General features: G+C 35.0%; 1 protein-coding gene across 12 annotated transcripts in view; it reads right to left on the bottom strand.

Moving 5' to 3' along the window:
- CEP170 (centrosomal protein 170) overlaps positions 1-25257 on the bottom strand; it is a 95119-nt gene that overhangs the window by 45095 nt on the left and 24767 nt on the right. For 10 of the 12 annotated variants that reach the window (XM_067464665.1, XM_067464670.1, XM_067464677.1 and 7 more), the window contains exons 5-10: positions 24207-24265; positions 23728-23890; positions 22662-22796; positions 12465-12935; positions 8179-8816; positions 2768-2917 (exon numbers count right to left, since the gene is read on the bottom strand). In XM_067464665.1, the coding sequence (XP_067320766.1) occupies positions 2768-2917; positions 8179-8816; positions 12465-12935; positions 22662-22796; positions 23728-23890; positions 24207-24265 (1616 nt within the window). The remainder of the gene's footprint in view (positions 1-2767; positions 2918-8178; positions 8817-12464; positions 12936-22661; positions 22797-23727; positions 23891-24206; positions 24266-25257) is intronic. The other 2 variants (XM_067464701.1, XM_067464696.1) reach the window with 2 other exon arrangements.

The following is a 25257-nucleotide window of genomic DNA, read 5'->3' as shown; positions in this document are numbered from 1 at the left end:
ATACCCTTAAGGAAATCACATTAACTCAACCTAAGAGGAATGCAATGAAAACCCCTGAATAATATGAATCTTGTTCAGTCAAGTGTCCAGTAGTTCCACTAATGTTAAATCAGACTAATTCATGGTAGTCTGTATAAGTATTACTGTGTGAACCTTGGACATCATTAGTGTTTATTTAGAAATTAAATTACTCCAACTACCATCAGTTTTCTATTTCTGTTAAAACAAAAAAATGGGGAAAGACAAAACTGAAATATTAAACCATAGTTTTGCATTCTTGAAAAGGAGTAAGAAGGTCAGTGAACAAGACTAAGAAGCATAAAATGGGGTTGTTGTATTATTATAATGTTACTATCTTTATTTATACCGCACCTTTTTCTCAAGGTGGCTTATACTCCACACTAAACAAGTTTAAAAGGTGCAATATGAAAATTTAAAAAAATTTAAAATGTGGTAAAAACAGAATGAAAATACAGTAAATACATAAAAATGGCCTTTGTAATATTCTATTTGACAGATTCAAAAAGAAAATAAAGGACCTTAACTTTTGAGATGTTTAAAAGGCACATTCACACACACAGTATCTCTTATTTACCTTCTGAGATTGTTCTAGGAATTTAAACAAACCACTCTGAGCAGGATTTTTGTTTGTAGCATTTTAAAGGACAATTAGAATATGTGTGTGTGTGTTGCTATGGATATGTTATGGAGTCACTTACTACAGATTCTATAAGGTAGGAACATTCTTTTAGTACAACACTGGAAAAAAACCCTCAATATGCTCTTATTTAGCATTACTAAATAATGTGCTTTAACCCTTATTTAGGCAGATAAATAAGACCTTTATGGGCTATTTTTATCCCAAAGAAAATTCTAATATATTACAAGTTATTAAAAAGCCTTATGTTCACAGGAGTGTCTGTGAGTTCAGACTCCAGATATTACAAGTAGTTTGTTTTGAAAGGACAAAATACTTACAGATCCAAAAATGAGCAATTTCTGGATGCATGTATTTGTGTCTTCTATTCCACATTTAGAGCATTTAAAATATGGAGCATTTCAATATAACAATCTGGATGGATAGATAGATGTGTGAAAAGTGATTCTGCTTCAGGATTTTACATTTGAGCTTTAGAAACTCATAATAAGACTTTGCTTGAATTTCAAACTTTGTAGTTCAACTGAAAGCTCTCAGAAGTGTTTTTAATATATATATTTAATAGTTTGTAGGGTTCCTAAAGGAGGAGTGGGAGAACTAGAATTATGGTTTTTGAAAGAACTGATTGCCTAAACAGTGTTTTTTCTCTTTGGTGTATATGAGCCAAAGTTGAGATATAGTGTAATCTTAGAATGGATTACTTCAACAATTTTTGCACAGTTGAAAATTGACAACTTTCTCCTCTTTATTTCGTCAATCCCACAGTATTCGGAAAATTTCAGATTAACGTTGCCATTTCAAGATACGTATTTTCTGCTGTTTAATAAACTTAACAAACTAATACAAAACCAAAGATACTAAAATATCACGTGAAGACTTAAGTAGAAAGTCATTCATCAATATTGAATATCCGGTGTGTGTGTGTGTGTGTGTTATACGCACACACATATGTTTCAGCCTTGAATGCAATTAATCAGCAATGCCAGGGAGCCACATTGTATTTCTCTAGTTTGAGTCAGGGAGAAGTAGGAGCACTTCTCATCTTCACTTTTAGTCATTGCCATTGCAATGAGTCTGTGATTAAAAAAAAAACAGGTTGCTTTCCCTGCTCTTCTTCCCTTTCCCCTTTTTTCACATTCCTATTTGAATCTGCCCAGATGTAGAGATTTTAAGAACAACAGTGTAATTTATAACCCCCTTCCACAGTAATCCCTCAAATACACAGATACTTTCTTCAGCACTTCTTAATTATGTTCCCTCTATTTCTAAAAAAAGAGGAAAATGTTACCTGCACCTAAGTTTTACCCAGAATGTATCCATGAAAAGAAAATATACTAGCCATTTCTTTTTATGGTTAGTCTATAGACCAACTGTGGTATATAGAGACACACTGTTATATTGGTAACATGTGCATTCTGCCTCAGGATGTTTTACTCCATGTTGCCTTAAAATAAATGTATGCACTTTATCAGTCCACAATGAGATATGGGATAACTGGTTTTTCGCACTTTTCTCAAACCTGTAAAAGTTCAGAAAACTTTTTAAAAAATGAGAGAAAGGATTATTTATAGAATTAATACCTGACATTATGATTTTTAAGCAATTGCTTTATGGAAATAGTGAAATACATCACTTCAGCTAGAAAGGTGAACTTCTTTTCATCTTAGCTCATATTCTGCCTTTTCTTTCCCTTAGTCTGTTCCTTTGTCTTGAAAGTGTCGGGCTTTTTTTTTTTTTTTTGACCAACTATAAATGCAGTAATTTTAGCAGTTATATTTTCCTTACAGTCAAATGTTATACTTTTGTACAGGTATAAAGAGTGAAGCACAGCTAAATAAAGAAATGAAAAGTTGGACAGAAAAACATGCCACGTAGTATGTTAATCATTAAAAACTTATTAAAAACAGAGATTCTAACCAATCTTTATTTTTAGAAGTACTAACAGAAAAAGAGGTATGTTCTAATAAGGAAACTAGAAACAGATGAAAATAACTTAGTTAATACTCTGCAATGGAACTCAGCTTGCTAGCTACTCAGTACTCACTATATAGAAGTCCTCTCCTTTACTGGAAGAAAAAAGAAGATGACCCATCAAAAATTGAATTCTACCTCTGTTTCAAGAAATCCAGTTGTACTCAGTGGTCTTTTTTCTTCCAGCACTACTGTAGCAGAATTTATAGCCCAATCTTTTACTAAATCTTTCTGGCTCTCGTTGACAACAGTCCTATTATAATCCTGGCTGCCATCCACTCCAAAAACCTGAAAATAAAACAAATCATCACACACATTAACTGAAGGCCTTCCTTATAATATTCACTTTGAATGTATGGGTGGTGACACTACCATATCCAAATGTAAAGAGTTTTCACAGAATGCTTTAATAGTTTGTTATAACATCAAAATCTTGCCCATGATTTACTATCAAGAATAGAAAGTTTCATGAGCAGAACCTATATATTTCAGTCCTTGGCAAGTTCAAAGATATTTAATTTCTGAATTCTGATTAATCTGAATATGAAAGCACTATACTTAATTTACATGGTATACTATAAATACAAAAATAAAAGTCTTAAAGTACTCTATAAATTATTGTTGATGTTAATACACATCAAACTTTTTTATTTACATACAGATATTGCCCATTTGTGTTTTCCTAACACACATGAGTATCCACACCTGAAGATAGTGTGACAAGCAAAGAAGACCATGACAAGGAACCTTGTTTTTTGTTGCTAGGGTAGCATAAGTACCAGTTGACTGAAATTATGAATCAACTGATTCTGGTTATAACTAAACAGTTAGAGGGGCATTCTGAGTTAAATAATTTTTCAGCCTACTTCCAACAGGCCATAAGATGTTGTAGAAGTGTAGCTCTATGGGCTGGGCAGATGTTAAATTCTTGGTAATCCCAATACACCAGTGTTTCATGTTGATATTGAGGTGATCCAAGTAGGCTTTGTAGACCCAAAACCTTCCTTTATTTCTAACAACAGAAGGGGAAACGATGTTAACACCTAGGTTTAATATATTGATTTTGCCTCTCATTGGTATATGAGTGGGAAAATACAAAACAGATTTCACAGGGAAAACCCCCATCTCTCATGCAGCTTGCCAAACTTAGAAAGAGGTGATTTATAAGCCAACATCATCCTTCTTCCTATACAAGATCAGTATATCATTTGCTTCTTTAAACTGAAATGTTGTAAATCAGAGACAGTAGAAAGGAGATTGTACCTTGTTAGTACAGTAACACAAAGTTAGGTTAATATAAGAATGGTATGTGGTATTAATCTTGATCTGAATAAATAAAATACTTTCTTCTAAATCACCACTGATATTGTATTATTTATCCTGCCTTTTCCATGTTCCGCCACAGAATTATTCAAAAATTTAAACATGGCTTTGATATTACTATAAGAATGTCTAGTTAATTATCTCAACCATTATAATAGGGGTGGCTTCACAGCCATCTTGGTCACACTTCTTTAGCTTGTTGATAACCCTTTTTCATCCACCAAGGTGGTTTTATTCAGAAAGATGATCAAAGCTGTTTTTGTCCTATATCCTGGTCTGAAACCAGATTGAAATGGATCCAGATAATTTGCATTATTCAGGAACACCTGGAGTTAAGAAGCCCCAAGCTGTTGCAGTACATTGTCAAACATGGAAGTTTGGAACGTGGTCTATATAGTTATCTAGTACAGTAGAATTTAGGGAAGTCTTACCACTCATTCAAGCATACTGGGATCCTGTTTGGCTACCTTTTTAAATCACTGTAGTTTGTTAACGTTGTACCTACTTTGGACAGCTTTCTTGACACTACTCTACATACTACAACAATAGTTTGCTATGCTATGTTTGTACTTCAATTTGGATATGAATCAGTAGATTATACTAGAGAAGAACTTTGATTTGCTGATTAACACTTATTATTTTACAGAAAATACCAGACAAATAATCTACTATTTCCAACAAACCGATAAAAAAAGAACATGTGAAATGCCCTTCTTTTTGTTTACTGACTAAGCTCACAGATTCACTGCATCTATTGCCTTTTTTAAACGGTAAAAACAAAGCTTTGCCCAAATTTAATCACGGAAGAAATAACTTGCTAGCAATTAATCACACTTATTGATGTGAAAACTAAGTTGTGCTTCAGTCAATAGTCTTGTGAATTTCTACAGAATCAACATCCATTTCAGTTTGTTTCATTCGTAAGACCCCCATTTTAGTTTTCGGGCACCTCTCCCAAAAACAGGTGCATTTCCAAATGAGCTTTTCTGTCCAATCTCTGAAAAAATAAATATTTTCAGCCCCTTGACAACAAAGTGCCAGGGCCTACAGCCGAGCACTGAGTAAGTGGTGCTCAGTTGCAGGTTGTAGAATGAACAGTATGGAACAAAAACACAAAAGTAACAAATGAGACAAATACCGAGCCCATGACTACCAGTCAACTAAGAAGAACTATAACATTTTAAAATTCTCTCAATCACAACTATACCAAACAGCTGAACAGAGGGGTAACTTAATTTGTCATTTAATATTCTAGTACCTAATCACTTGGACATGATATTAAGGTTTTACTGATAGACGTGAAGCTATTATTTTGGAATTATAGCTTTGTGTGTATGTGTGTGTGTGTGTGTGTATATATATATATATATATATATATATATATATATTATTAATTATGTGTACATAAAATAAACAAAATACAGTGCAGCTTTCAAAAATTCAATCCATTTAAGAGTGACATACTAGTAAAAGAATAAAAAAAAATTTAGCCTAGAAAAAGAAAGCAGAGAGGAACTAAACCTAACTCTTTACAGGAGGGTAAGGCAGGAGGATAAGGCAGTGCCAGGGATATCCCGCACTATACACACTAACAAATGTCTTATTTGAGATTTTAGGTAAAATCAGACTTATTGCGGCTTAGGAAGCCTTTGCTCTAAAAACCAACTTAACATGTAATGCAGTTTCTAAAACTTCTCAAAGAAGAAAAGAGGAAATTGCCGCTTGTGAGATCAAAAAGGCCACGGTATGTGCTTTTGACCAATATTCTGCATCTAGGTCTTTAGCAAGTTAGTAATATTGCTTTGTGCCCAACTTACAACTGGATCTCATTTGAGGTCCACTGGACACTTAAGGAACCAATAACACTGTGAAGCAAAATATAATAAAATGAAGTACGGTAAATAGGAATGCCAACATATATTTCCTATTCACAGACATCACACATTTATCTATTATTACAAATACAGTTACAAATCTTCAACAGCTAGTACATCAAAACAATAAGAGAGCAAGAATATTTACTCTTTTGACCAGTACTTTGTCATAGCAAGAGGCATAAATACCTTTAAGCAGTAACTGTGATACATGGTAGTGAATCTGAGCTTGAATCACTCTATGATTGATAATACAACAGAGCTAAATGCTTGCATTTAGTTTTCTATTTTTGAGGCAAAATAGCCTGAAAAACTAAATATGAATAGTGAATCATGGTTTCCATGAAACACATAAGCATTTATTTTTGAATTAACAGTCTTACTAATGCCACTTTGTTTAAAGAGAAAAATTGGCTATTGCCATTATAGAGAAACACTCAGGTTGATTCCAAAGTCTCTAAAAGAAAAGGAAGTCAAATTCCAATATATGTCTGAACAGAAAACAAAAAACTTGAGCATGGCTTATAAAAATGCTACAGATAATTGTCAGTCCAGGGTGTTGTGAAACCCAGCACACTCCAAGTTCTTAGCAATGATGTAAGTTCCATGGGCACAATGAGTCTATTCTACATGAACCAATAATGGGATTCATGCCAGAGTAATTCACAGTTCAAGGAAGACTGCTAACCCAGCAACCCAATTCTAGATAAACAAATGCATACACACACACTGTAAACTGGAATTGTAAAGAGTTGTACAGAGTCATAAGCATTTTGAAGATCCAGTAGTAACTATATGCATGCTGATACACACAAATTATCTTACATATTTATGATGGCAAACAGGATAGTGTTTACTTGCCATAATCATTTTTGAGCAGATACTACCTCTTACATGCTAGGTGTATATGAATGTATGTAATACTTGACTAATGACTTTGTGTGAAACACCCACTGTGCATATCACATTCTAGGAACATGCCAATCTAATGCCTCATTGGATTGAGAACAGCAAGCACCTGTGTTCCTGAATCAATAATATGGGGAAAATCATACAGAAATGTAGGATGAACAAACAAAATGAAGGAGGGTCTCACTTGTTTTCCTCTCCAACCAGCAGAAAGATCTTTGAAGAACCATTACAAGACACAGGGCTACACAAATCAATAGGCCTCTTGAAAATGAAATATGGATTATGTAGGAAGAGTGTTAATGCTAAATCTAGTTTTACAATATGGTACACACACCTTCTTATTTAAGATAAAGACTACCCCCAGGAAAATACTACTTCCCTTTTTTCCCTCCAGTGTTAGATCTTGTCTGAGGGAGCAAAAGACAGGCAAATCACTGTTTTTTCCGCTCTCTCTGTTTTTCAAGGAAGAACCCACGAATACCACTCACACAATACAGTTTTTTTTCTCTCATTAGCAGCACTGTAGTCTCTAATACAGTTGACCAACACTTGAGTCCAATGTGCAAATATTCAATTAAAGTAAAGGTTACTTTTTAGTTACAAGATACAGAAAATCTGTGATTTAAGAAAATGAGTTTATTTATTTAAAGTTGAGTTGGATCCAGTCTACCGGTTGGCAGAATTTTCCCTGTCAGATTCTCCCAACAGAAAAAGAGGGAGCAACAACATTTTTATACATTTCTCCTTCCCACTCAATGTCAATCTATCTTCTCAAACCTGCTTCATATGTTTGGAAAACTTTTTGAAAAAGAATGGAAGGTAACAGAGGGGGCTCAATGAGAGGAACGGGATAGAATGTCAGTCTCATCTGCAAAAAGATGTCCTGGTAAAGTTGGCAGCATACTTAAAAGAGAAAATCTAGATCAAATGCATTTGTTAGTGTAGTTGTTTTTCTTCCCCCACTTGTCATTTTATCTGGTTAATACATTTTAAATTACTGAAATTATGTAAACTGACAATTTTCCATTGGTAATTACATTTTTACTTGTTTTTCCCCCGCTACTGTAATCTGTCACACTCAAACAAATTGAGAAATTGGTAAAAATAGAGATGGTGAGAGCCCTACTATATTGGTATCCAGTGACAATTGCTTTTTTATTTGAAAGTTATATATATATTTCTTAGAAAGATATCACAAGATAGCTGGGATATATCCAACCGCATATCTATTCAAGAAAACTTTTAAAAAATACACAACTATTGCTTTTCAGGATCCACAAACTGACATGGGCATTAAACAACCTTTAAGATATGGCTTCCAAAAATGTTAAGGTAATATAAAGAAGTGTAATGTAACATTATTTATGCCAAAATACAGTAAGTAATAATGATTCACAGAAACATTAATGTCCCATAAATTCTAGTTTTTAAATGGTTTACCTTATCAATCATCTTGCGAGCTTCCACTTCCTCAGCATTGGGGTTTTCCAGTTCAATAGTATAAGTACCTTTATCACTTTGATCATCATCATCTTTTTCTAAAGTTGCCAAAATTGCTTGGCTTTTTAACTTCTTTTCCATGTCTTCACTTTGACTTGGTCTATGCCCAAGGCTTCCAGAACTTCTTAGCAATGCAGTCTGTAAGAAAGGTAACACAGCAGAGGGTTCTTCAGATTTCTGCTTTAGAAGTTTTGCATGTACTGCTCTTTGTTGAGTAGAAGTATTCTGTAGAGGTGATGAACATGCTCTGGAGTCAACTGATGCAGGTTTCACTTTTTCAGTTCTTGCATGGGGTGCTGGAGAAGATATTTCAGGGCACAAAGATCCCACATTTTGAGAAAAAGAGTATGATCGTCTCTTCCGAGGATGGCCTTCATCAAAGAATTCAATCATAAAAGCAGTCTGACTCGCAACTGGTTGGTCTGAATGCTTCTCTGTATCCTGGGCTTTCAAGTGCAGTTTTCTCTGTTCTGCATAATGATGCCTTAGCTGCTCTTCAAGTGCTGCCCGTTTACTGTAATGCTTGCGTGCTCCTACATTTTCTGAATCACTCTGTGTCCCATCATCATGCTTATTTCCTGCAAAAATAAAAAAAGAAATCTAGCTCTACATGCACTGCAACCACACATAAATGACCTCCCAGAGATAAATGAACACAGAGGCAATATTTGCTATTCTCTAAGAAGCTCAACTGTCTGTTAGTAACAAGCTTTGTAAACTTCCCATAGCAACGCACACTATTCAGACTTGTCATGCTACAATGGAGTCTTTTGCCAGCTAATCAATGAAGGAGATGCATCTCAATTGTCTTATTCAGAATAACAGTCAGTTCTCCGTCAGGCATATTCACTGGCAAACAGTTACATCAACAGACTCAAGAGATCAACATATTTTTCAATCAAACTATAGCATCCAATAAGTTGCAAGTAACTCATTAACAAGAAAATAAATTCTGCATCTCATTTTGTTCCATCAAAGACAAAGCAAAAAAGAAATAATATAGTTATCACTATTATTAGGCAATATCTTGTGGAAGCTTAGATTTGTAACATGATTTAGTCATTTCCCCAGAACAGCTTTTTAATTGCACAGCAAGGCAGGATTTGAACCAATTGATTGAGATTACATAGCCACAGATTCAGTATCCAAGGATTAAACCTCCATGGCTTGAAAATATTTACCCCCACCCCCCATTGATAAAAAGGAAACCTTGATTTTGCTATTTCATATAAAGGATACAATTTTATTGCACCATTGTATAGGGTTGAACTTGAGGATCCACATTTTTGGTGTCCATGTGGGATCTTATCACCAAATCCCAACGGATTCCAAGGGCCCAACGTACAAGAAAAGAGGGGTTTTTTTTTAACAAATGTTAAGAAGTCAATCCTGATAGAAGTGCTCAGCAGTGAAACACTGGAATTTGATGCATTTTCTACTTTACTAAAGATTTTTAAAGCAGGGACTGGATGGTAGTCTATCTGCGGATTTCCTGCACAGGCAAAGGATTGGACTATATGACTTTTGAACTCTGCAATTCTATTGTTCTATCATATTTTCTAAAACAGAATCAGCCCTCAACATTCACTGGGGTTAGGGATGTAAGCCTGCCAAAAAAGGAGAAAACCACAAAGAAACCACTGTGTTTTTACCAGATAGGACATTTCTCTAGGAATCTCTAGCTCCTCCAGTACAGCTCTATGGTCAACTTCTACTGGAAGTTGATCATAGATTCATGCCAGAGTACCTACAAATGCTTAGAGCAGTGGTGCACAACCTATGGCCCTTCAGGTGTTTTGGACTTCAGCTTCCTGAATTCCTGACCATTGGACAAGCTGGCTAGGACTTCTGGGAGTTGGGGTCCTAAAGAGCCAAGAGATTGCTAAAGAGAACATATTAGTCAAAACCACAAATGTCAAAGCCGCAAATGTGAAGAGCTGGCTGTATGCTTACTTCAAAGTGAATGTTTAGCAAGTTTACAGTAACTTTTCCCAAATTCTTATAGCATGTATAAACACACAGTAAAGAAGTAGCATTAAACAAATAGCATGAAGTTTTTCAAAGCTATTAAATATACAATTTAAATGGAGAAACAATTATCTGTAAATATCAGGTACATACAACTGAAGATGCAAGATCTAATGTAATAAGAAGATACATATGAGTTATATATGGAATGTGGATATATGGATATCTTCAAAAGTAAAACAGGGATCACAAATATATCATCAGTGTCTTACTATAGTTATACAGAATTTCTCAAGATTGGTTTCCAAAGATGATGTGAACCATTGCACAAATATTCCATCTTGTTGGCCTCCCTCAGCAAAATCTGGGCATTAGGGCTGGGCGGTTTCGTTCGTTAATTTCGTAATTCGTTATTGATTCGTATTTAAATTAGCTTACGATCCGATATTGAGCCATGCAGGAGCAACTAAAAATCAAAACGAATTTTTCAATTTATTTCGTAATTCTTTTGTTATTGGTTCGAAATCGTTTCGAAATCGTTTCATTATTATTTCCGTATGTCTGGTGCAAGTTTTATAGTTGTTGTTTGTTTTATCAGTGATAAAAAAATAAATTATCACACCAACAGTCAATAACAGAGGGAGAGGGAAGCTTCAGAAGTTCCCCCTGTCCCATTTGGAGGTTTTTTTAGCGTATTGCGCAATTGCGTCCGCCATTAACGAATCAATTCAAAATTTACGAAATTTCGTAAATAACGATTTCTTTAAAGAAAAATTCCGAATTCTTTTAAAAAACGAAACGCAAAACCCCCCTAAAAACGAATCGAGATTAGAAACAAATTTTTCCGTGGTTACCCAGCCCTACTGGGCATGTCTACGATATGAATACTGCACAATCACCAATTGTATGCAGTCTAAAGCATACATGCCTCTGGTGCTCTGTTTTTGGCTAAGTGTGCTAGTTCTAGACTTTGGCAAGTAGTGTCAGGAATTGTTATGGCCTTTGGCCATAAAACACCTGGTGCCTCCCAGGTAACAAAAAGACATGGTTATGGATGGCACCGCAAACCTTTTAACATATGTATAATTGATGCAATATAATTTTGAATACAGTAAGAAAGAGGGAGCATTACAAACTTCAGAACTGTAACTAGAACCTTTTATACACAATTTACAGAACAGGGATGAAAAAGGCTGAGTATTTAGGACTCATATTTAAGCTTGGCTGCTGATTCCACCTCCCAGGTAGCCTTTGGAGTCCCTTGCCCATTCCCCCATGGTTCTTTCCTGTACAGTACCCAAATAGCCTTCAAAACAATAGCCTTCCCAACAAGACCTTCAAAACCTTCTCCTGAGGCCAGTTGGGATCTGCACAAGATTGGCAAGTTTACTAGCATTGACTTGATGAAGGGGCGTGGCTTCCCAACTGGCCTTTCACATTGTCTGCCTCCCTGATTCACTAAGCCTGCACTATTGAGCACATTACATTTGACTGCAAATCCTTTATTTGTAATTTTACCTTCCAAATTGAGGTGCACATTACATGGAGTGTTACACTTGAATAAATACAGAATATTTAGGAGGGAATACATGAAAATCACACCAAGACTGGATTAGGAAATTACTGAAAGAAGCTTACAATATCTTCTGCAAATACTTTATTCCCAAAAAGCTCATTGCAATATTCTGCTAGCCTGTTATGTCACACACTGCTATCAAAAGAATTATTTCATTAAAACATAAAAGTTTCTAGTCTTCTGAATTTGAAAAACTAGTTTTATCATTAGCTGGACCACTGTGCCTATTGTTCTATGAAAATCAAGTAATAAACATACTTGTACCATAAATATCATTTTTTTCTTATGATAATACTTAGTTTTTAGCTACAGATCAAAATGTGAGAAAATCTATTTTTATTCATACATCCCTGAAAAAAGATATGTGACGAATTATAAAATTTTAACTTTGAAAATAAGATTTATTAAGTGAAATTGTGTCTTAGTAACACTGAAGGGAAAGTTTTGTTTTGGAAATAAACCAGTCAAATATATCACAATCTTTGAATGTGACAAGCATGAAGTGTTCATTTGTTTTGCCTTGGCCCAATGTACTATAACTCAACAGGCTTTGCCTAAATGGCTGAAATATTTTGGCTGTAAGAAAAGCAAAGGCATGTAGAAAATGGATGCTGTTCCAGTTATTATACTTACTGCGGAATATTTCAAGGCAAAAAAATACAGTTGAAATTATTTATTTTACCTTTCAGTCTCTTCAAGTAGACTGGGACATCACTCTTAATACTTTTTGAATCTTCTTCTGTTGATTCCCAGACCATTGTTGGGGGATTGTTTTGTGCTAACCAGTTTGCCACTTTACTCTCCGGTGCCAACATCACAGCTTGAAGCCCAGGAAGATCCTGAGCACCAGAAGGAGAAGGCTTCTTAGGCTTGTGGCGTTGATCTGGAGTGAATTTTGTGACATGATCTTTGATAGTTACTTTTCCTGGGGTGCTGTTGTCAAATTCAATGGTAAATGAAGCATGCCCTGCCCCTGCTATGTGTATGTCTTTTGTTGGGATCTCATGAATTGTACCCTCAGGTATTTGTGAATGTTGCTGGAATTCCTTTGTAGGGATTTCAAAATAACTTGGCTCCCTACAGAAAGGATAAGTTTCTTCTTCACTTGCAGCTGCAGATTGCTCCTCAGCTTGCTTGCCATCTGTGCTGCATCCTATTGAGAAAAATAAAAACATTGAAATTCTCCAATGTTATGAAATCTGAGTCTTCAAGGAATTTCAGAATTCATACAAAAGCCTGGTGACAATTCTTGGAAAAGAAATACAAGTCTGTGTAGAAAGACTGAATATAGTTCCAGAATCTCTGTTCACTGCTGATATTTTCATATTGAAGAAGAAATCGAATTAAGCAAAGCTAATAGCAAGAAAGCTCACTAAGAATGGCAAAGAACATTTATGCTCCAATAAAGTCATGAATGTGAAGTAGATGCATGATTAATGGTGTTTGGAAGGGATGGGAGAGATATCCAAGAGAAGGTTCAGATAATGTGATTTTCTAGCTTCAGAGTAAATACTACAATGTAAATATGAGCTTGGCTTTTAAATCATATTTTAAAATATTCCTATTCTTGGGAGAAACCAAATTAATAAACTAAATTGCAATGGTTCAGGACACTTTCAAAAAAGCAAGTTAGAGAGTAAAGAAAAGAATGCTAAAATTAAAATTAAGCTTACTATATCAGCAGTAAAAATGCTGAAATGTGTGAATATCTTACTTTCGATAGAACAAAGAAAGCAGGAGAAGAAGAGAAGCACAATGTACAATGTGAATAAATGCTAAATAAAAGCCTTTGTGAAGCTCCTAACAGAACATTATGCAATTGTAATAATAAGCTTGCTTGCCAAGTGTTAGGGATATGAATGTTCCACAAGTAACTGTTGCTAAAGTGAAAGCTGGAAAATAAATTCCATCTACAGAATTGAGTTGTATCTTTTACATATGAAAAGTAATAAAAATTGAGAAATTCAAAATGGCAGATAATTTAGCACATTTTGTGTTCATGGGATGAATGAAAACATATATCATGCAAAATACAGTTTAAAATGAGATGCGCTTTAAGCAAAGCATTCACAATGTGTTGTTGAAGGGTTCCATGGCCGGAATCACTGGGTTGCTGTGAGTTTTCTGGGCTGAATGGCCATGTTCCAGAAGCATTCTCTCCTAATGTTTCACCCACATCTATGGCAGGCCTGCCATAGATGTGGGTGAAACATCAGGAGAGAATGCTTCTGGAACATGGCCATATAGCCAGGAAAACTCACAGCAACCAAACATTCACAATGTTTCCAAGACTAATCTCATTTAGTTTCACCATCATCTTTATAGCAAGGAAGTTTCTATAAGAGAAATGTATTTAATTAAGGAATATTAGCAAAATATAAGGGGAAAATCCTGTGATCTTCCTGCAGAAGCAGTTAAGGGTTTAAGCTGTTTTTATCATACTGATAAAATATAGTATCTTAAATCTGAAATATTAGAACACATCCAGTTCAGGTTTGTATCCTGAATCTCATCTTAAGACTGAGAAAACTACAAAATTGTTCACAAATACACATTTTATATCACCTTTAATTATTTAAAATAGGTATCTTAGAAGCAACTTTGATATCATTGTTTCTTTTTGTGATTACATTGCTAAAACATTTTAGTGCATTTTTCCCAATATAACTGTTGCTTGCATTTTTATCAGAATGTAAGCAACGATAGAATTAAACTAAATATATCTATAAATTGCCCCCCCTCTCTCTCTCTTCATGCTACCCTTCCACTGATCTTCATGCTACCCTTCCACTAATATTACTCTCTAGCTGCAGCTCCTTAAGTTGCACTTGACTTTCAAGAAATACTTTTCAAGGTGCACAAATGGAGCTGCACTTCTGCATTTTGGTTCAATTTGTTATTTAAAATACATGTGGTTTTCAATTAGTGCATTTTCCCTGACATAAATGTTGTTTATTACAGCCATGACTGTTATGTGTCCTTACCATTTCTAACAAGAATAGCAGCAAGCAAAGTCTAACAACTTCCAACATTATTTATTTGCCAAAGAACTATATGCTAGATTGTTGTGGAGGTGAGGGAGGACAAGATGGGAAAGTTGCTCAACAAACATGCAATACAAAGCAGGATATATATGAAATGAACTGTATCTCTAGAGGAATAATGAAATGTAAGCAAGCATGGATTCAAATTCGGGAAAGTAGAACAGTTTTCTGGAAATAAAAACAAGGTTTTGGTCTGAATGGGAGACAGCATACTAGAGGAAGCAAGAAATGATCAGGGCAGACACCCAGGAGAAGGCAACGGGTTAAGAAAAGCAGGTGTTAAGAACAAAGCTAGATGTTAAGAGCAAAGCTGGGAAAAGAAGCCAAGGCTGGTTTGCAGTTAAATCCATGGAAGAACAAAGATGGTACTAATCTACTTTGATATGCAGTGTTTTCGAAGAAGCAGTTTGACAGGATGAATTCTGGATCAAGAGAGGCTTATTTGAAAGAAAATGATTCTGGTTAGCAGGAGTGAGAACACCTAGAACTGGAGTTTCGTTATATTTATGAATTCAACTATTTGTTTCTATGCAGAGTTCAGTAACTAGAAAAGGATGGCATCAATTTATCAATATCAGTGTATGATGAAACTGTGTAAGTCCCTGGTCCCTTTTTTTAGGCTGCCTCAAACACAGTTTGAGAATAGTCACTTTTCTGTTAGTTTTATGAGGGTGGAGATTAAGAAAACCCTTCCTGGTTTTGATCAATACGTTTGCCCATCCTTTTGCCCAAGGAAAGAGAGCCATCTTTAGTTTAGTGTTATGACCACCAGAGAACCTTAGGAGCAAGACATGTCTGGTCCCAACAAGAACCAGGCTTGCACAAGCCATTTCAAGCCACTAACTAACTAACTAATCTGTGAACTTATCTGACTACACTGGCCTCCCTCTGGTCAGTAACAGTCTGTGGAGTTTCCAGCACCCTCAGTGATGTGTCAGGCCTCAATAGGAGGGACTTCCTCTCTCTACCTCTGACCTTATCACCTTGGGTACTGGGCACCCCAGAGGCCCCTCTGCCAGAGAAAGTGAGCAAGGGAGACTTTCGTCTGTCCTTCATCTCTGGAATCATCCACAACCAGCAACTTCAACAACAACCAGTTACCTTCGAAATTTAAGTATGGACTTTGCTGTGGGGAAATCAAGATAGTGCCTGGATGGAGATAGGCCCAAGAGCAATTGATAATAGTTATCATTTCTTGAAAGCAATTACATGGACATTGATTCTGTGGAGATTGGAAAGCAATCCAGCATCCCCCAAGCTGATAGAAAGTCAGGGCATATTAACGTTAAAGACATTTAAAGCAGATGGGTGTGACAGCACACACTATGGTAGAGGAAGATTCTTCCCTTGATAGATAACTCACTTCCAACTCTTTCTGAATTATTATAATAAAATTTCCATCATTGAATTGAATCAATTTAGTGCTCTAAATACTATGGGAAATGTTTATTTAAGTAAGCTTTCATGTATGTAAGCTCTATAATGCTACTTGTACTTTGACATGTGTAGTTTAAAAAATTTAACAACTATTAAATGCCATAATGTAGACATGAGAATAGCCATAGTGAAAGGGGAAAAGAAACCTAAAAAGAGGGCTCAGGTTAGAAATAGGTAAATTTCAAGAGCTTGCAAACAACCAATATTCACTAATATGTGTATTGTTTGGTACAATTACAAAATGTGTCATTTTATGTCATTAATGGAAAACATTCCACTATAGCCCAGTACCCACAGTATGCAAATAATGGTTTCAGTTATATGTAACTCAGGCCTATTTAATCCTTTTACCTGATTAATGACTGGCTTAACTTCATGAACAGAGGCCTGATCCAGAGTGATCCAAACAGCCATGAACAATGAAGAATGCAGGTTTTAAGGTATAATCACAATGAATTATGTCAGTTTGGTTCATATCCACTGAAGGCTATTAGGAACTGAGTTTGGTAGATAGTTAAATCAGAACTTGACAACAAAATATACCATGGTGTCCTCCCTTTCAAGGTCTTTGCCAACCACTCATACCCTCTTCCAAGATATTCAATTTCTTCCTTAGTCACCATTCTATGCCTAACAGACATGTTCCGTTTTTATTGGGCTACTTTTGTTTCTGCCCTTATAATTTTCTAAAAGTGTTTGTTTTTGTTTTTTGAACTGAACCTACTGACATTTTTTTTCTTCTGCTTGGATTGTGTGATGACAAAACTCTGCAATGTCATTCAAGACAACACAGCAATGCTATATTTTGAACATTTAAAGTGACAAATATAAGCTAATCTTTTCACGCCTAAGGCCACATGAATATGCTGATTTGATTTCCATCTTAATTCTTTTTTTTCATAAATCTAACCCTAAAAATGTTACAGCCAAACACCCTGAAGTCTATCCCTTAAAAAAAAGACCCCAGTTCGGAACCAGAAAGAGTCTTTCACTGAATCTCTAAAAAATAACAGTTTTGAAACATCAAGACAAAACCAATTTTTTTTCCAAAGGCTATAATAACTAGTAAATATGCAAGTGCATGGCCATTTCAGCTGACGAGGCATGGAAAACTGGGAATTTTTAATGAAAATCAGAGGTTTAGATACATTCTATGACTTTCAAAACTATAAAAAAATCTTGGTAATTACCCAACAAGGATGTTCTTTTGACACAACCGGAGATAACACTTTTTTGCCAGATAAGCTTGGAAAATTGGTTTTGCTCCAGATCCAAGGCCCAGTCAGACACTGTATTTGTGAATAAAGCTAACTTTTCCTTTTAGTAATTGTCATGGTGTGTAGACAGGGATAGCTTTGCCTTAGCAGAAAGCACTGTTTTACTTGAGGCATCTTTTATTTACATATCACTCACTTCTCTTTAAAACATAATGATTCCACCCCCTCCCCCTGAAAACAGGAGATTCCTGTTTCCTCAAAAGGACCATCAAGGGGGTCAAAAGGACCAATATAGAGGCCTAAGCTTATGGGAAGTGAGAAATCAGAACAATTGGTGTCCCAATTTGTGCAAACAGAAGCACTTTCTATGCAGACAAAGCCACCACAATGGCAATAATTGGCTTGTCCCACTTTTCATATAAAGAATAAACTCAACTATAGGTCATGATACTTTGTTCCAAAGATTTAGTCTAATATCTGAAATGACTAATCCACAGGTCAATACTGAAAACAGAAGGTAGTGGTGTGGTTTGATGAGCTTTGTGCCCTCCACCATTCTGGGTGCTTGAAAGGCAGTAGCAGCTAGAGCAGGTCTGCACAACCTGTAGTCCTCCAACACTCAGAATTGGACACTGGACAATCTGGCTGGGGCTTCTGGGATTTGAGAGGCCAAAATAACTGGAGGGCCACAAGTTGTACAGGCCTGAGCTAGAGCAACAAGGGTTGACCATTCCTCCACCTCTTTGTCCAAAGTCCCAGGCAAGTTGCCTCTCCATAGTCAGATACTGACAAGTTCTCCATTGCCTTGACAAAGGAAGTGTAATGAGGTAGGAGCACTGCTTCATACCACACCAAGAGGGCAGCAATTCATATCATTGCTTGTGAATTGCTGCCTCTAATTGAATTGCCTCTCTCCATCTTTTTATGCCACATTATTTTTCCTCATGTATTGCTCCTTTCCTTATATTTGCTGCTTTTTCATAGATGTAGGCATTTTAAAAATCAGCAATGTATAGATGTATAGCTTTTGCAAAGATGTAGGCATTTTAAGATCAGCAGTACAATTTATATACACATACATTATAACTCCTCAAACAGATCCTCTCCTTCTCTTTAGGTTTTTCAAAGTATGTTCTCTTTATGCACTTTCAATAGGAGAGGAAATATTTGTTACATCTCCCCAAGCATTTTCAACTTATCCACAGATAAGTTCTATAATTTTGGACCCAAAACTTACCTTCAACTTATCCACAAGATAGAATGTTGGTTTAAAGCCCCCCCCCCCCCCCCAAACTTCTTTCCCCAAAATTCTGGATTGTAGCTATACATATCCCAATATTTAGCTCATTAAAACAAGTATCGATTAAAAAATGGTGAAACAGGTTGTATGCTAAGAGATCCATTTCCTACGAAGTGACTGAATTACAGATATAATAAAAGCAGCAAATAACGCATACACTTCTATCATATTCAGGACCATGCATCCTATCAATGTTATTTTCCCAGTGTATAAAAGCTTTGTCAGTATATTCAATTATAAACATCAGATCTGGGGAGCCACAATAGACTTCAACACTGCTGGAGATCAGACCAAGCATATTAGGAATCTTGATGTTTATGAAGCTCCCTTTTTAATTGCCAAAGATAAATGAAAACTTATACCAATTCAAAAGCTAGAAATATTTCATGCACTACTTTTTGGAAATATCTTTAGGTGGGAGTACAAAATTGTAGTGCACAGTATTAAAAATAAGATCCTTATCTAATGAATGTGAGAAAATAATTAAACTGAAAACAGCAGCAGCCAACTTTCATCTTTTTCTTTATATTCTGGTTCTACAATCCAGAAAACTGATAAAAAACAGTATACAAATGTAAAGTCTGTGGCACTTCAGTCTACTGAATTTGCTCATAATTAACAATCTTCCATGAGAGGTTTCAACTAAGACTGGGAAGCAGTAATACAGAATAATCTTATTAACTCAAGGCCATAAAGGCTAATTGTATCTAGTTGGCTTAGCGGTAACTAATCACCCATGTCAATCTCCTCATTAAATCATACTCCGTCTGCCTTAGTGTATACTTTCACTTCTGTTCAATAAATAACCATTGTTCCAAAGTATAAGATAGCAAATAAATTATATATATATATATATATATATATATGTGTGTGTGTGTGTGTGTGTTATTGATTTTGTTTATTTAGAAGTTGAGTATACACACTTATTTTAAATTCCTTTAAAAACTAATATAAGCAAATCAGACATATATCAATTAGAAACTATGAAAAAAATATTTGGATTGTAGACTTCCAAGAAAATTAAATAATTTAGCATATTTAAAATATTTACAAATTCCAACACAACATTAATTTTCAATTACCCTCTTCTCTAAACTGAAGACCCCCGATTTGTTGTAACTTTATTGATAATTAAGTAGCTTCAGCCTTCTGAACATGTTTGTTACTTTGTCCTGAATATTTTCTAGTACACATTATTCTTTTAAAGATACAATAATCAGATCTATACATAGTATTCTCATGTGTCACAGATATATTATATAGTGACAGCTTTATTACAGTTCACTTTCCTAACCCCACAGCAGGGAATCAACTTTTAATTCATCCACAAAGATCCTTGGTCAATCAACACCATCTTAAATTTGTCAATGCATATGCATTTAGGATTGTATTTTGCCTCAATATGCACGATGAATTTCATGTTTATTTACAGTGATTGGCATTTGATATTCCAATGCTCATTGCCAATTTGGATATTTTCTTCAAATTTCTTGCACTCCCTTTCTGTTCTCACTGCCATGAGTAATTTGGGGTCATCTGCAGATTTAGCTGCCTCACTGCTCAATCCTAATTTCAAATAATTTATGAAAAAATAAAAAAAACAGTTCCAATTACATGTCTAGCAATCATTCATTAATTTCTAAACTCTCAAACCAACTCTAAATCCGGATGTTGTCATAGCACATAAATGGTACATTTTAGTCAGGAGCCATTCACACATGTACATTTAAACTAAAGAGTATTCATCTGCACATTAAAATTGAGTGAAGCCAAGTTACTACAGAAACACTTACTTTGCAGAATTTAAAATGTATCTATCTATTTTTTAAAAATTATATTCATCTGGTCTCAGATCATCAAGTGCCTAAGCTGCTTAGAATCAAATCAATTCAAGTCACATTAACATGTAAAACAATACAAATAATTTAAATATTCTAAAACATATTAAACAATTGAATGATAATACCTCAAAAAACATAAAAGCTATAGCAAACTAAATACCTGTATGCTTATAAATTTGGATAAAAAGAGGAAATTTAACAATAAATAAATAAACCATTGCTAGCACCAGTTAGAAAACTTTGTATATAAATAAGGGTGCCTCGACCCCTCAAAAATATTACATATTAATACCACATTAGGTCACATCAGAAAATTAGTACGGTTGTAGTTATATGAGTGTTGTACTATGACTTTGGAGACTAGGATTTAATTCCCCACTCAGCCGTGGAAACCCACTGGGTGCCGCAGAAACATGTGATAGGATCACACTGGGATTGCCATTTGGAAATTACTTGAAGCCACACAACAACAACAACAAGAACAACAACGATAGTGGGGTATATGAGACATGTTCCTCGACATACTATAGCTAGACAATTTTTCAGAAGAGGGATAGTTGGAAAACTGACAGGAGTTAGGGATGGCATTAGTCCCTCCAGGACATATTGGGAGCCATGCCTCCTTTCTCACTGCACATTTAAAAAAAAATCTGTTCAAAACACGTTCATTTCCACTAGCAATTGTAAGAGGCACATTTGCTGTATTTGTGTTGTTTTTAGGTCAGGGTGGCTTTATTTACCAGGAAGTGGAACAAATGTTGGTCCCGGAGTTTGGGAGCTGCATGTTGCTCAGTGGCACATTTTTCCAGCCTGTTTTAGTATGTGAGAAAGAGAACATATTCATGCTTCTCTGCAACATATAGTTTGGGCTTCATATACATTGCAAGTTGTCTCTGAAAAGTTCAGCATGTATGTTTTTACTTATGAAAGGGTTACCTGAACTGGATCCTTCATTTCACAAGTGAATATTGTTAGTTCTGAATAAAAAGTTTCCTGAGGCATGTTGAAGTGTTATTTTTTGTGGTATAGAAGCCAATGCTATTCTTCTAGTATATCTCCTCCTGCTACCATGCTTTCAGTTATAGGCCCAGAAAATATTTATTTTGTTAACTGCGGTTTATGACCTATTCAATATATTTTATTTGTTGGTCCATCAATCAAATTGTGTTATATATAATACAAATGCACATCTATTCTTCAAAATGGTTTAAAGAACTTTTTACCATTTGACTATAGTACTTAAATAAATAAAAAGACTGTTTAAGTAAGTTACCAAAATACATACACTAGTTTCCAGTTCCAGTTCATTATAGAACAAACCAAACAACAAATTAGGGTGACTTATGTTTTTTTGATAAAAAAAAAACAACAACATTTGAATATTATTTATTTTATGACACAGAAGCTATCAGTAAACTCTCTGGGAAGAGATAAAAATCTGGTTCATTTCAAAAAGTTTAATCTGTGGCTCCAGTTCAAGAGAACTCAATATGCCCATTTTCAAATTACAATCTTATATATATATTTAATTTTATTTCTAAGTAGACACAGATAGGTACAGAGAGCATAATCTAGATAAGCAGATGCATCAATGGGTGGGGAAAATATAGGTGGATCACAGCCCGACATACAAACCCTGCCATTTACTGGTCCAAATACCACAGAAAATCCCAACACAGGTATAAAGTGAGTACGTACACTGATGTACACGCCATATGGACCCTATCATATGTAATAATTGTGCTTTTCCTGCATGGTGGGGGTTTGACTAGATGGCCCATGTGGTCTCTTCCAGCTCTATTCTTCTATGACTCTACATACAAAGTCCATCACCATATCCTGCTCACTTCTTTCTCCTCCTCTCAAAAGAAGAGGCAAAGTTTTGGTTTTGTTCAGATTTCTTTAAAACATCCTACAGACACTGTCTTATTAATATGTTTTTCTTTGAACCAAAATGTGTAATGATAATATAAGATCCTCTCACCTTTAAAAGGGGCATGTGGAAAAGCTACGGGGCTTCTGTATCTTAAATAATCTTACCTAATACTCCAGCATCTTGCATTTTCTCTTCAGGTTTACCATCTTGTTTGTAACCATTCTGTTCCTCCGCCTCATCATCACCCCACCATGATGGTTGCCCATACAAAGGAGTACCTCGAGGCATGGCAGAAATATCTATACAAAGAAACAAAACAAGTTACTTGTTCAGAGCAACCACCATAACAATATAAAAAAAGAAATGATTATCTTAAAAATTACAATTCATGGTAAATACTCAATACATTTTTACTTCTGTTGCCTTAATATTCTTTAAGTAATCTAAGCTGCCTACATTCTAAATATAAAATTTGCCAGTAATACAATATATCACCTTACTAGGTCATCATGAAAAATTGGCTTCCCTCTTCCTTTATAATGACTTTTATTCTTTTGGTTTTATTATTATGTCTCCACATATTTATTTAAATGTTTATTTTACTCAATGATTTCAACAATTTTTAATCAAACTGTTTTTAGTTAGTTTTAAGGATTTCAACTGTTAATTTTTAATGAATATCATTGATGGTTAATTTTATTTTCATGTTTGTATATTTTTGAATTTTAAATTGTATTAAAATGCTTTTAATGTAAGATGCTTTGTGGAGAAAAAAGTGGGATATAAATAAACAGGAGGAGGAGGAGGAGGAGGAGGCAGTGGCGGCGGCGGCAACAACCTCAACAGGCTCATATAAGTGAAAGCAAACCTTTAGGTATGAAATACGTCAACAAGTAAATTGAAAACCAATACAACTAGTGCAAGGAGACATTATATGCTCGTATTTTCTAGTTCATTTCAACACATAATATGACAAACCAGATGGTGGTGTATAGGATCAAAACAATATTGAACTAATTCTACTGTATATTCCTACTCCTCAAATACCTGAATGTAGCAAAGCAAACTATGATGCTGAAGTGCATTTTACATATTGCCAAAAAACTATGTATAATAGCTTGAAAATACCATTCAACATTGTATCTTGAATACGGTTTTTACATTAACCATGCATTCTTTGAAATATTCAGTAGAATTCAAGGCTCCAACAACTATATCCTTTTCTCTTACCTGCAGATTTCTCTTCTGATTTCAGTGCATCTATAGTTCTGTAGTGTGCTTCAGAGATGGTATCTTGTACCTTTGGCTCTGCAGCTTTGGCACTGGTTAACTTTGATCCTTCTGCCTCTGAGGATTTTTGGGACAGCTGCAATTGACTGGTAAATTTCTCATGCTAGAGAGCAAATAAAAATCCAATCAGACTAAACATTTCAGTGAAATTCAGGAACATGTTGTTTATCATATAATGAAGCGACACAATATTAAGATTTCAACCCTGTTGTGTATGTACTGGCATCTCTATTTCAGTTGTGCATGCTACTGACATGACAAGGAGGTTCAAGAAAAAAAGAACCTATTTCTACAAATATGACTGTCAATAAAGCAGTAACATTTATATTAATTATCCAAATGATAGTGAAAAACAATTTTATCATCACCATTATCCATGAATAAAAACAAAAGAAATATACCTGAGTATATATTTTTACCTTAAGTGCTTCCTCTGGGACTCTCATCTCTCCTCTAACTACAGTAAAAAGATTGGTATGTATGATATGATAAGGAAAATACCACATTTGTCCAACTACATTACAAACCACAATCAATGATGCAGATTTTACAAAAATAACATTTTCCACTGCTCTAAATGTTTTGTTATTTCACACATCTGTCTTAAGTGTTATATTCAAAAACATTAAAAATTTCAAGAGGAGATTAAAATACTGGAATATTTATAACAACATAAAGACAATAGCATATACCTCCAACACATTTAATAGCAGCAACAATATCTGAAAGAACTGTATTTTTTCAGTGTATACCTTGGTGCCCAATATATCATCAGTTTAACTTGCCTTTGCTAATATTTGCTTATTATGCACTACTTATTTCAAAGTGAGAAAAATCTGATTTGTTACTGCTAACCAAACAACTAGTTTTTTTATGTTATGTTAAGTATATGAGTCTGCAGGCATGGGCAACTTACATGCTTTGTCATAACTATTTGTGCTTGCTACTGGTTGAGAAAGCAAGCAGTCTTGCAAAACTGAAAAAAAAAAAACTTCACAGTGGATTCTTTTGTTTGCCTGTTCCTGAGCACACTAGGTTTTGTCAATGCTTGGTTCCTTAGGATAATAAATATTCATAGCCATCTAATCTGATAGATTTTACCCGTACAGCCCAGATAATGGTGGATAAATATGGAGAAGATTTGAGTGAGAAACATAATTGCTTTCACTTTCAATATTTTATAAATGGCATGGCCCACTTTGTTGTTCCTGAGGGCAGCATACTGATCATACTGCTATGATCAAAGGCAACAATGGCTGTGATTAGGTCCAGAGCCACTATATCCCCCACTTTCAATCACATGCAAGTCTTCTCTCCTCATTCACTTTCTCTTTGACACAAAGACACTACACTGCAGTTAAGGGTATTTATATTCTCTATTCCATCCCCTTGCCATATGATTATGTCCCACTAAACATCCATGCCTGCAGATAACTGAAGTTTTTTCAAGCACTAATCCACTGAACAGCA

This window comes from Anolis sagrei, chromosome 1 (genome assembly GCF_037176765.1).
Source record: "Anolis sagrei isolate rAnoSag1 chromosome 1, rAnoSag1.mat, whole genome shotgun sequence".
Classification (NCBI taxonomy): Eukaryota; Metazoa; Chordata; class Lepidosauria; order Squamata; family Dactyloidae; genus Anolis; species Anolis sagrei.
The sequence above is the reverse complement of the archived record's forward strand: the minus strand, read 5'-3'. Positions and strand labels throughout refer to the sequence as shown.